The 13618-nt window shown below is 48.2% G+C and overlaps 2 protein-coding genes across 6 annotated transcripts in view; both read left to right on the top strand.

Moving 5' to 3' along the window:
* The first annotated feature begins 539 nt into the window (after positions 1–539).
* On the top strand, positions 540–7105 carry LOC129699327 (small integral membrane protein 26-like). Of its 5 annotated transcripts, none has more exons than XM_055638998.1 (3): positions 540–667; positions 1339–1506; positions 3612–7105. In XM_055638998.1, exons 2-3 carry the CDS (start codon positions 1356–1358, stop codon positions 3797–3799), a joined length of 339 nt encoding a protein of 112 aa, XP_055494973.1. In that variant the 5' UTR covers positions 540–667; positions 1339–1355; the 3' UTR covers positions 3800–7105. The 5 variants fall into 5 exon arrangements, with proteins under 5 accessions (XP_055494973.1, XP_055494974.1, XP_055494976.1 ...); XM_055638999.1 differs by having other exon boundaries at positions 552–692; XM_055639001.1 differs by having other exon boundaries at positions 559–667; positions 1347–1506.
* A 2232-nt stretch (positions 7106–9337) lies between these two features.
* Positions 9338–13618, top strand: part of dtd1 (D-aminoacyl-tRNA deacylase 1) — a 106878-nt gene continuing 102597 nt past the window's right edge. The window contains exon 1 of the mRNA XM_055638996.1: positions 9338–9496. Coding sequence (XP_055494971.1) covers positions 9454–9496 — 43 coding nt within the window. The 5' untranslated portion in view covers positions 9338–9453. The remainder of the gene's footprint in view (positions 9497–13618) is intronic.

Genomic DNA, 13618 nt, shown 5'->3' with positions numbered 1-13618 from the left:
TCTCTCAGTGTCCGAGGGAGAGCCCGGGCGCGAAACATTGACAGGTTTATGTTTGCACAGATGCTGTGTTACTGCAGTGTTCCTACTCTTGTTTCTGTCAGTAGCTGGTTGTGCCCAAAGATCCTATAGCAGATAGGATCTTTGGTTGTGCCTGCAGGCAGTTTGCTGTCGGCGGCGGAGCAGGCGGACGGGAGGGGACGCTGTTGCGGGGAGAGTCCCGGCGCTGGGGGGGAGGGGGCGCTGTTGCGGGGAGAGTCCCGGCGCGGGCTGGCTGGGGGGAAGGGGGCGCTGTTGCGGGGAGAGTCCGGCGCCGTTGCGGTGAGAGTCCGGCGCCGGGCGGGAGGGGGCGCTGCAGGGAGAGTCCCAGCTCCGGACGGGAGGGGGCGCTGTTGCGGGGAGTTCCGGCGCCGGGCGGGGAGGGGGCGCTGTGGGGGGAGTCCCAGCTCCGGGCGGGAGGGGGCGCTGCAGGGAGAGTCCCAGCTCCGGGCGGGAGGGGGCGCTGTTGCGGGGAGGGTCCGGCGCCGGGCGGGGAGGGGCGCTGTTGCGGGGAGTTCCGGCACCGGCGTTGCTGTGAAGATGGCGGCGCCCATGGAGCCGCTGACATTGGCGGGCGGAGTGGAGTTAGCGTGAAGAGCGGGGACACATTCCCCGGAGACCAGGGTTACGGGTAGTTATCCCGGGAAGAGAGGAAGGTGCGGGTATTTACCCGGGGAGGGAAGAAGGGTGCGGGAATTTACCTGGGGAGAGGAAGGTATCGGTATTTACCCTGAAAGTGAAGGAAGGTGCGAGCGGGTATTTACCCGGGAGTGAGGGTGGGAGCGGGGATTTACCCGGGAGTGAGGGTGCGAGCGGGGATTTACCCGGGAGTGAGGGTGGGAGCGGGTATTTACCCGGGAGTGAGGGTGGGAGCGGGTATTATTTACCCGGGAGTGAGGGTGCGAGCGGGTATTTACCCGGGAGTGAGGGTGCGAGCGGGTATTTACCCGGGAGTGAGGGTGCGAGCGGGTATTTACCCGGGAGTGAGCGGGTATTTACCCGGGAGTGAGGCTGGGAGCGGGTATTTACCCGGGAGTGAGGGTGGGAGCGGGTATTTACCCGGGAGTGAGGGTGGGAGCGGGTATTTACCCGGGAGTGAGGGTGGGAGCGGGTATTTACCCGGGAGTGAGGGTGGGAGCGTGTATTTACCCGGGAGTGAGGGGGGGAGCGGGTATTTATCCGGGAGTGAGGGTGGGAGCGGGTATTTACCAGGGTGGGAGCGGGTATTTACCCGGGAGTGAGGGTGCGAGCGGGTATTTACCCGGGAGTGAGGGTGCGAGCAGGTATTTATTCCCAGAGCAGCCCGGCAGATTGCGAGGATGAAGTTGAAGGAGGTAGCGCGCTGGAACTTGCGTGTCTCCCTGGTCTATGCAGTCGGCATCTGGACCATGCTCGGCGCCTACGCCTACTTACAGTTCAAGAAAAAGCGAGAGAAGGCAATGGTCGAGAGCAGCACTGAGATCTCTACAGGTAAATGTAACAGGTCTGGAATACTTGCCCTCCTGTCACTTGCCCTGCTGCCACTGCAGAATAAACACCCTTCAACATTATGCCTTCAGATATTGAGTAAACCCACCAGTCCTCTTGGTAAAAGGTGCCATGGTACAATAGCCAGAAAGGGGTACATTTTAACTATCGCAGTATGCTAGCTGGTGCCAAGTAACTCCTATGTCCACATTTTAACTGTACCCCTTTGCTTCCCCAAGTGTAAAGCATATTTACCTAAAAGCAACTCTTGCCATCAACCATCCCTGTCTATTCTAAATCTACATAGTTAAAACATTGCCAAATGTGATACAGAGTGAATATAGAGAACACACAACCTTTGATCAATGTCACCCCATTAAGCTAAAAACTGTTTATTTAAGAACCGTTACAAAATAAACAGAGCAATATTTCACACAGAGTGGTGAATATCTGGAATTTTTCACACAGAGAGAGGTGAATATCTGGAATTCTCTGCCACAGAAGGTAGTTGAGGCCAGTTCATTGGCTATATTTAAGAGGGAGTTAGATGTGGCCCTTGTGGCTAAATGTATCGGGGGGGTATGGAGAGAAGGCAGGTACAGGATACTGAGTTGGATGATCAGCCATGATCAAATTGAAGGGCGGTGCAGGCTCGAAGGGCCAAATGGCCTACTCCCGCACCTATTTTCTATGTTTCTATTCCTTCATTGATATTTTGCACGTGATAAGTGCTGTCTATGTGGAGTTAGCGTGTTCTCTCTGTGAGCATCCTAAGATGTGCAAGTTGGCAGAAGGCTGTGGTGGCCAAGTCAATAGATATTTTTTAAGGCAGAGATAGATAGATTCTTGTTTAGTACAGGTGTCAGGGGTTATGGGGAGAAGGCAGGAGAATGGGGTTAGGAGGGAGAGATGATCAGTCATGATTAGACTTGATGGGCTGAATGGCCTAATTCTGCTCCTATCACATGAATTGATTGGCCACTCTAAGTTGCCAAAATGCAGTTGAAGGAGTTGGGGAGGATGATGATAATGATTAGATTTTATTTAGTTTTAGGGACACAGTATGGAAATAGGCCCTTCGGCTCACCGAGTCTGCAGGGACCAGCGATCACATACTAGCACTATCCGACATACTAGGGACAATTTTATAGAAGCTAATTAACCTACAACATGCACATCTTTGGAATGTCACAGGTAGATTGCACAAACTCTGCACAGACAGAACCCATAGTCACGATCCAACCCGGATCCCTGGCGCTGTAAGGCAACAACTCTACCGCTGCGCCACTGTTGCATCCCCAATGTGGATAGAGTAAACTGGGATTAGAATGTGGTTAGTATAAATGGACGAGTGGTGGACTGAAAGTCCTGTCTCCGTGCCATATGACACCACGAAGCCTATGAAAGTAAGATGGGTCATTCAAGAAGAAGACATTTCTTCACCCAAAGGAGATGTTTGGAATCCAGCACTCAGGAGGGTTATGGGGACCAATTTGCTAAGTATAATGAAGACATGGACTAAATGATCTTTTGGATATTAAGAGAATCAAGGGATACATGATTACTGTAAGGACGTGGTATTGAGATGTATGGTCAGCCATGTTCTTATTGAAGCATGCAGGGCTGAATTTCCTACTCCTACTTATGTTTCTTATGTTCTGTGACCTGGTGGGGGAAGGGGACGTGGGCGGCGAGAACAAAGGGGGACCTGCCAGGGTGGGGGATGCCTTTTGTCACGGCGGCAGCAGGCAGTAGATAGGGTTGTTCGATTAACTTTTGTAACATTGTGTCACTAAAACATGACGACACTTGCGTACTGCCTAGGTGAGGCCTGTTGTATGATTTTACTGGGTTGTATGCAAAACGAAGCATTTCACTCTACCTACATTTGACAATAAAGTATTAAATTGTTGAATTGGATGTCTTCATCCACCAAGACCATTGCATAAATTAATTTTTTTGACCAATGTTTTGGACCTTAACTTGTGTATTCAAATTCTATAGTTTAGGAACGATCCCAACAAACCAGTATTCTGGGCGAATAGTTTTGGCATCTCGTCTGCACCAAGTTAAACTGTTGATTGTTTTTGCTGTCTTCTCTTCCGAAGCCACTCTGCCACAGGAACATGAAACGAGTGATGAGCCACAAAAGAAAACAAAGAAACACTTCATGGAGGAACATGTTGTGGTCAAGGAAGGTTTCATCCCCTTTTCATCCAGAATCTACAACTATGCAAAGTCTTTCTATGACGGCTCATCTCATCATTCAACAGAGAAAAGCAATTCAGAAAAATGACTGGTTCCAGCAGCATTGCTGAAGGTTTATGCTCGGCCCTTGCCTGATGCACTAAGGAATTTTCAAAGCATGTGCCCTCAATACTGCCTCGCATTGTGCAAACTTCAACAGACTGCTTGATATCTCTTGTAGGCAAAACTCTGTATCAGTTACACTACAGTAACAGCCCCACCAGTTGGGGCAGCGCAGTGGCGCAGCGGTAGAGTTGCTGACATAGCGGCAGAGACCCATGTTCGATCCTGACGACGGGTGCTGTCTGAGCAGAGTTTGTATGTTCTCCCCGTGACCATGTGGGTTTTCTCCAAATATGCCGGTTTCCTCCCACTCTCCAAAGATGAACACGTTTGTAGGTTAATTGTCTTCGGTAAAATTGTAAATTGTTCCTAGTGTGTCGGATAGTGCTTGTGTACAGGGATCATTTGGTTGGCACGGACTCTGTGGGCCATTTCAGTGCTGTACCTCTAAACTAAATTGAACTAAGTTAATCTTAGTAATACTGTACAGAGATTGCCTGTTTTCAGTGAATAGCGTCCATTGGATCGACACTGTGGTGACATCTTCTGGACTGCAACTTCAGAAGAAAGCGGGTATTTACAGATTGTCAGCGAGATTATGCCGCAAGGAGTACACCGTGAACGTCCAGCCGCCATATTGTCACACATAGACAATCAATCGACAGTGATCTACGATCAATGCAAGGCCATTTTCCTCCATTTGTTCCTTTCTCCAAAGACCTTGGTGATCTATCAGCGCTCTCCTCTGTTGCTCTGAAATTAGCCAGTTGGAGCGGCTGAGGCGATTGACCCTTTCTTTCTGTCAAGAAGGGTAATACGTTTTTAAAGCATGATTGAAATGCAACCCAGGTGAGAATACTTCACATAGAACATTACTGCCTCTGGGCGCAATGTATTATTTTCATAACAATACAGAATCTTAACAGTACATATTCACAACGCACACTCATGCTTTTTGTTACAAAGGTCAATTGATGAAAAATGTTTAAATTAATCTACCACCATTACAATATTCATTTGGGATTTGAAAGAATGGTTTACACAATAAATGCGGCACGGTGGCACAGCGGTAGAGTTGCTGACTTAAAACGAATGCAGCGCTGGAGACCCAAGCTTGATCCTGACTACGGGTGCTGTCTGTACGGAGTTTGTACGTTCTCCCCCCCTGACCTGTGTGGGTTTTCTCCGAGATCTTCAGTTAACTCCCACACTCCAAAGACGTACAGGTTTGTAGGTGCATTGGCTTGGTGAATGTAAAAATTGTCCCTAGTGGGTATAGGATAGTGTTAATGTGCGGGGATCGCTGGTCGGCGCGGAACCGGTGGGCCGAAAGGGCCTGTTTCCGCGCTGTATCTCTATACTAAACTAAAGTTAAAATCTGCCGAGCACAATTGTTAAGTGCCTGTTGATTTAAACTCTGCATAAAGTTCATTAAAATTGGATGTTGTCAAATTAACTGTTTTACTTTGGTTTAACAATTAGAAATTGATTCACATTGCACATGCATGTATAATTTTCTTTTGTGAAATGCCATTAAAGATCAGAATTTTATGCATTTTATTTGAAGTTATGCAATTGTTCAGTTTCAGTTTCTCAGTTCAGTCCAGTTTAGTTTATTGCCACGTGCACCGAGGTTCAGTGAAAAACTATTGCTATCCAGCCAGTGGAAAGACGATTACAATTGGACCATTTACAGTGTGTAGATACATGATAAGGGAATAAAGTTTAGTGCAAGGCAAACCCAGCAAAGTCTAATCAAGGATAGTCCGAGGGTCACCAATGAGGTAGATATTATTTCGGGACTGCTCTCTGGTTGTGGGAAGATTCAATTGCCTGATAACAGCTAATCACATAATTGGCTGTTCGTATCAATTGAAAGTGCTTCAATATCTAGATTTAATACTGGATACAGGCACCTGCCTGTAAATGGATCTTATATTGCTTTCAACTCTAGAGTTCTGCCACTTTAGTCTCACTTCATCTAAGTAATAAATATGTGAACATTTGCTACTGCCCTGGGCACATATCTTGTTCCATCCAATCATCATAAGTGATAGGAGCAGAATTAGGCCATTCTGCTCCGTCATTCAATCATGGCTGATCTATCTCTCCCTCTTAACCCTATTCTCATGCCTTCTCCCTTGGGGTGGGAGATTGCAACCTTCACGTGGTCCACCCTGTTTCGACGAATGCAATCGACCTGGCGTGCACAAACAGAAGATCAAACAGAACAAGTTGTCTTACAACTTTAGGCTGTGCATGCCATATGCAAGAATAAGAAGATACATTCTCCCCATAACCCCTGACACCTGTACTAATCAAGAATCCATCTATCTCTGCCTTAAAAATATCCATTGACTTGACCTCCACAGACTTCTGTGGCAATGAATTCCACAGATTCACCACCTCTGACTAAAGAAATTCCACCTCATCTCCTTCCTAAAGGAACATCCTTTAATTCTGATGTGATGACCTCTGATCCTAGACTCTCCCACTAGTGGAAACATCCTCTCCACATCCACTCTATCCAGGCCTTTCACCATTCGGTAAGTTTCAATGAGGCCCTCCCCCAGATGCTAAACTCCAGTGAGCAGAGGCCCAGTGCCATCAAACGCTCATCATATATTGACCCACTCATTCCTGTGATCATTGTTGCAAACCTCCCCTGGATCCTCTCCAGAGCCTTAAATCCCCGTTTTTGTATTCTAGTCCTCTTGAAATAAACACTAGCATTGCGTTTGCCTTTCTTAATGCTGATTCGACTTGCAAAAAAAATAAATTCTTAAGGAGTTGGACAGGCTAGATGCAGGAAGATTGTTCCTGATGTTGGGGACGTCCAGAACAAGGGATCACAGTTTAAGGATAAGTGGGGGAAGTCTTTTAGGACCGAGATGAGAAAAACATTTTTCACACAGAGAGTGGTGAATCTGTGGAATTCTCTGCCACAGAAGGTAGTCGAGGCCAGTTCATTGGCTATATCTAAGAGGGAGTTAGATGTGGCCCTTGTGGCTTAAGGGATCAGGGGGTATGGAGAGAAGGCGGGTACGGGATACTGAGTTGGATGATCAGCCAGATCATATTGAATGGCGGTGCAGGCTCGAAGGGCCGAATGGCCTACTCCTGCACCTATTTCTATGTTTCAAATACATATTTTGGGAATCCTGCACCAGCACTCCCAAATCCCTTGGCACCTTCGATTTCTGGCTTAAACAAAACTCAGGCCACCCCCTGCCAACGGTTCAATGGTAATGTATTGCCACGTGTACTTGTGACAATAAATACAGTGAAAACTGTGAACTTCTTTGTTTTATTTATTATTCAGTAAAATTCTACTGTACAGCACACAAGCACAACCATAAACGCATACAAAATTGCAATTATTCAAGTGTACCGACAAAAGACTTCACCGAGGCAGTACACAGAGAGTCACCATGTTTCCAGCACCAGTTTACTCCCTTCAAGTTTCAGGTTCTTCAAACAGAGCCTTATTTTGAACAGAGTCTTATCTTGACCCGAAAGGCAACGGCATTGGGCCGCAGTTGCAGTGTTCGCCCTGCCGATGCTCTTAATGTCCTCCATAGTCCCTCCACCGCTGTGGGCCGGCCCGCTGCAATCCACGGCTCTTTGTGTAGCATTTGTGTCATCAGATATAGACTGAGTCACTGTCCACTCCCGTATAATAGTGTAAGAACGAACTGCAGCTGCTGGTTTACACCGAAGATAGACACAAAAAGCTGGAGCAACTCAGCGGGTCAGGCAGCATCTCTGGAGAAAAGGACCAGGTGACGATTCGGTTCGAGAGCCTTCAGATTGCGAGTTAGTGGAGAGGGATCATTGAATTCTCCAATTTTAGGTAACCTCTAACTAGCATCCCCCTGTCCTCTTTCTACACCACACCCCTCTTTCTACCCCACATGCCTCCCCCTTTCTGCCGCCCCTCCCCTCCCTTCCCTCCCCTGTGCCCAACCTGGACTCCCACCTATTTCTGCCTACCCCCCCCCCCCCCCCCTTTCCTCTGTTACTTTCCTCCCTCTGGTTTCACAATGTGTTACATTTCAAACCTGTTACACATATTCTACTCATATCTCTGGCTTGTGTCCCAACCATCTGCCAACCAACAAACCCCCCCCCCCCCCCCCCGCATCTCGCCTATGCCCACCTACAATGCCCTGCCCTGTCTCTCCCTCCAATTGTTTTCTCCCTGCACCCCCCAACAATCAGTCTGAAGAAGGGCCATTCCAGAGATACTTCCTGACACGCTGAGTTACTCCAGCAGATGGATACAAAAAAACTGGAAGAACTCAGCGGGTCAGGCAGTATGGACAATAGACAATAGGTGCAGGAGTAGGCCATTCGGCCCTTCGAGCCAGCACCGCCATTCAATGTGATCATGGCTGATCATCCACAATCAGTGCCCCGTTTCTGCCTTCTCCCCATATCCCCTGACTCCGCTATTTTTAAGAGCCCTATCTAGCGCTCTCTTGAAAGTATCTCTGGAAAAAAGGAATAGGTGACGTTTCGGGTCAGGACCCTTCTTCAGACTTGCAATACTCTGCAACAATCCCGACATTATCTTCAAACCCACCGACAAGGGAAAGGAAAGAAATTCTGGATTCCTTCTGAGTTATTCCAGATCCCTGCGCGCTTACACACAACGAAAGTATTGGTTTTGAATTGAATTGAATTTCCTTTATTGTCATTCAGACCTTACGGTCTGAACGAAATTTCGTGCCTGCAGTCATACATACAATGATACAATAATAAACAACAATAAACACAAATTAACATCCACCACAGTGAGTCCTCCAAACACCTCCTCACTGTGGTGGAGGCAAAAATCTTAGGGCTGCAGTCTCTTCCCTCTTCTCCCTCTGCGCTGAGGCAATTCCCCAGGAATTCCCCAGCAATTCCCCAATTTGTGCAGGAAGGAACTACAGATGCTGGTTTAAACCGAAGATTCAGACACAAAAAGATGGAGTAACTCAGCGGGTCAGGCAACACCTCTGGAGAGAAGGAATAGGTGACGTTTCGGGTCGAGACCCTTCTTCAGACTGAGGGTTAGGGGAAAGGGAAACGAGAGTTTTAGACGGTGATATAGAGAGATATAGAACAAATGAATATACAAAAATGTAACGATAATAAAGGGAACACAGCATTGTTAGCGTGTAGGAAGGATCTGCAGATGCTGGTTCATACAGAAGAGAGACGCAAAATGCTGGGGCAACTCAGCGGGACAGGCAGCATCTTTGCTGGCACTATAAACAATGACACCCGTGTATCTCAAGAAAAAATATATATACACTGATTGTATTGCATTTTCTCTCCATATTTGTTGATGGATAAAGTCTATGCACAAAGAGAATGGAAGAGCTTTGTAAATGCAAACACAGAGGCTGGGGGGGAGGGGGGGGGGCTCTTTCTTTGTGTGTGTGTGTGTGTGTGTGTGTGTGTGTGTGTGTGTGAAGACAGACTCCATGTGCATCACAACTCCAGTCCAGCAGGGGAAACATTGCGTCGATGTTTCTCCACCCCTCCCTCCCACCATCTCTGTCTGGTTGGAGACTGCGACTGTAGGCAGCCAGGAAGATCCCGGGGACAACACATACATATACATACACACGTCCACTCGGCTGCTGCACCATGAAGGCCATTATCCAGAGGGTTGCAAAGGCCAGTGTTACAGGTGAGTGTGAGCTGTCTGAGCCCCCTGGGCTGCTGCTGCTGCTGCTACTGCTACTACTACTACTACTGCTGCTGCTCGCTTTAGCCTCGCTGTCTGGCCTACGCTTTGCAGCTGAACCGTGGAGGGTGGGTTGTAGCTTCTCACCAGCCTTGGTCCTTGCCAGCTGTATGTAGCAGGTGTGCCAGCTCTCTCCTTGCAACCTCCAGCCCAAAGCCCATTAATTCCCAGCACGGGGGGAGGGGAGGGAGGAGCAGAGAAACAAACAAAAAATCAACAGCAGGCAATGACAGCACTAGAGGCGTGACATTTAGAAACAGAAAATAGATGCAGGAGTAAGTAGGCCATTCGGCCCTTCGAGCCAGCACCGCCATTCAATGTGATCATGGCCTGATCATCCTAAATCTGTACCCCGTTCCTGCTTTCTCCCCACATCCCTTGACATTCGCAGTACTGCAATGGGTAAGGTTGCATGCCTGCAATCTCGCTGTTCAGCTGGTGGTTGTTCACAGACAGGAGGGGAGTTAGCACTATTCCAAATCCATGCCACAGGGGGGCTGTGCAGACGTGTTGTCCCTGAACCCACCCCCACTTCATCTTGGTGTGACCTACCCGTCAAGACAGTGTGTGGTGCAAGTGGGACAACACTGCCCTGCTGTTTGTTATGGTGCTCCGAGTAGAAACTGTGCGTGAGTGTGAACGTTGTTCGCAGAGGTAGGCACGAAAATGCTAGAGCCACTTAGAGGCTTCAGGCAGCACCTCTGGAGAAAAGGAGAAGGTGACCTTTTCGGGTCGAAGTCTTACCTCTAGTTTCCTCTTACCTCCCCTGACTCTCTGAGGTAACTAACTACCAGCCCTATCCCCCCTTTCGACACCGTGCCTCCCTTTCTCCACTCCCCTCCACCCCTCCCCTTCCACCCCCTTTCTCCCCTCCCCTTCCCTGTTCCAGAACTGGACTCCCACCTCCTTCTCTTCGTCAATGCTCCAGCATTTTGTGTCTACCTTCGGTGCGAACCAGCACCTGCAGTTCTTTACTACATATTGTTTATAGATGTATTGGCGATGGGTCGTATCCCTGCTATTCCCACTTCCGCATCCAACACTAGGGGCAATTTACAGAAGCCAATTAACCAACAATCCCGCACCTCTTTGGGATATGGGTGGAACCCGGAGGAAACCCACGCGGTCACAGTGAGAGCGTGCAAACTCTGTACAGACAGCCCCTGTGGTGTGGATTGAACCCGGGTCTCCGACGCTCTGAGGCAGCAACTCTGCCGCTGTCCCCATGCCTTCTATCTATGTTCTTGTCCAAATGTCTTAAATGCTGTTATTGTACCCACCTTAACCACTTTCTCTGGCAGCTTGTTCCATCCGTGTAAGGAGGTTTCTCCCTCAGGTTTCTTTTAAATCTTTCCCGTCTCATCTTAAAGCTTCTAGTTCTAGTTCTAGTTCACTTACCTTGGGTAAAGGATTGTGTGCATTCACCTTTTCTAGGCCCCTCGTATTTCTACACAATTCTATAAGGGCACCCCTCAGTCCCCTCTGCTGCTAAAGTCCCAGCCTTCCCAACTTCTCCCCACATCTCAGGCCCAGGAGTCCTGTCAAAATCCCTGCAAATCTTGTTTGCACACTTTCTAGCTTAATGACACTTTCCCTACAGTAGGGGAACTGTACACGAGTACAAAACTGTACTTCAGATGCAGCCTCATCAACGTCCCTGTACAACTGCAACATCACGTCCCAACTCCTATACTCAGTGTCCTGTCTGATGAAGGCCGTCATGCCATGCGCCGCCTTCAACACGAAGATAGACACAAAATGCTGGAGTAACTCTGCGAGACAGGCAGCATCTCTGGAGAGAAGGAACGGTTGATGTTTCGGGCCGAGACCTTTCTTCAATACCCCATCTACTTACAATGCTGCTTTTGGGGAACTATATTCTTGTACTCCAAAGTCCCTCTGTGTGACAACACCCACCAGGGGCCCTACAGTTCACTGTCCTGTTGTTTAGTTTAGATATACGGCGTGGAAACAGGCCCTTTGACCCACCGAGTCCGCGCCGACCAGCGATCCCCGCACACTAGCTCTATCCGGCATACCACAGACAATTTGCAATCTCTTACTGAAGCCAATTAACCCACAAACCTGAACGTCTTTGGAATGTGGGTGGAAACCGCAGCACCCGGGGAAAACCCACGCGGTCACGGGGAAAATATACAAACTCTGTGCAGACAGCACCCATAGTCGGGATCAAACCTGGGTCTCTGGTGCTGTAAGGCAGCAACTCTGCCGGTGTGCCACCCTTAACCGTTATTTTTGGTTTGACCCCCCAAAATGCAACTCCTCACACTTGTCAAAATTGAATGCACTTTCCAATTCCTCAGCTCACTTACCCAGTTGATCGAGATCCCGCTGTAATTGTTGATAACCTTCTTCGCCATTTACTTTATAACTATTTTAGTTCTATCTGCAAACATACGAACCATGCCTTGTACATTCTTCTCTAAACCATTTTTATAGATTGGGCGGCATGGTGGCACTGTGGAAGAGCTGCTGCTTTACAGCGACAGTGTCTCAGGTTCGATCCTGACTACGGGTGCTTGTCTCAACGGAGTTTGTACATTTTCCTTGTGACCGTGTGGGTTTTCTCCGGGTGCTCCAGTTTCTTCCAACATTCCAAAGACGTACTGGTTTGTGGGCAAATTGACTTGGTGTAAATGTCAATTGTCCCTAGTGTGTGTAGGATGGTGTTAGTGTATGGGGATCAATGGTCAGCAAAGACTCGTTGAGCCGAAGGGCCTCTTTCCACGCTGTATCTCTAAAACCAAAACTCTAAATGATGAACACCAATGTGACACACCACAGGTCACACACAGGCCTCTAATCTGACTAAGATGTCTTAAGGGCTTGTCCCACTTGGGCGACATTTTCAATCTTCAGGCAACATCTGGGTGTCTTTTCATGTCATGCCCCCTGTTACACGCTGACGTATGCTGTCTTGCGGGTGACGCCCGGTGTCGCTGACGTTAAATAAACAATTTATTTTAAAAACGAAGCTCTCGGAGAAAACCCACGCGGTCACGAGGAGAACATACAAACTCCGTATTGACAGCATCCATAGTCGGGATCGAACATGATGGTCGGCATAAACATAGTGGGCCGAAGGGCCTGTTTCTGTGCTGAATGTCTCTGTGACTACCTCTTTGTAACCCCCATGAATATCAGATATTTTTTTATTGGTGCAAATTGAGAGAATGAAAGCATTATGTTCTATTTGTTACTGGTGTTGATATGTTATTGTCATGTGTACTGGGATATCGTGAACAACTTTGTCTGTATGCGATCCAGTCAAATCAAATCATAAGGTATGACCAAGTGAAAAATACCAGGTTGCAGAACATAGGGCTGCAGCGTTAAAAGTGATGCGGTAATAGAGGAAGTGCAGGTAAAAAAAAGTGCAGGGGGTGCTACGAGGTAGGTTGGGAGATAATGCCACGTCAAGCAAGGGCAGACAGGGCTTCAGTTTGAAAGGCAACATCTTCATCGGAGCCGTGGCCCCTCAGTGCAGCACCGGAGCCTCTGTAGAGCCAGGGTTCAAATCTTTGACCACTCTCTTGGATGGCAGGTGTATGGAACGAGCTGCCAGAGGAGGTAGTTGAGGCAGGGATTATCCCAATGTTTAGGAAACGGTTAGAGAGGTACATGGATAGGACAGGTTAGGAGGGATATGGGCCATACGTGGGCAAGTGAGACTAGTGTAGCTGGGGCTCGTTGGCCACTGTGGGCAAGTTGGGCCGAAGGGCCTGTTTCCACACTCGGAGACAACTGAGCTGGTACCTAACCTGAGAGGTAATCTAATCCTGTAAATCTGTCGGCTGGAGAAATTATTGAAAAGCCCAACCCCTGGAATTGAAACAAATGGTCATCGTACAGGAGGATTATCGTGAACAAGATTCCACCCTCGAAAATATTTTGGTCAGCTCTTGCTTTGGATAAACTGATGACTTTAATGTGCGTTTATAGATGGATCTGAAAGTGTTAAATATGTTTTGATCCTTCTGGTTCCTGGTTCTTGGTCCTCCAAAATATTCCAAATGGAATTCTGGTTAGTTGACACCAGTCAAA

Source organism: Leucoraja erinacea, chromosome 8, assembly GCF_028641065.1.
Source record: "Leucoraja erinacea ecotype New England chromosome 8, Leri_hhj_1, whole genome shotgun sequence".
Lineage (NCBI taxonomy): Eukaryota > Metazoa > Chordata > Chondrichthyes > Rajiformes > Rajidae > Leucoraja > Leucoraja erinaceus.
The sequence above is the reverse complement of the archived record's forward strand: the minus strand, read 5'-3'. Positions and strand labels throughout refer to the sequence as shown.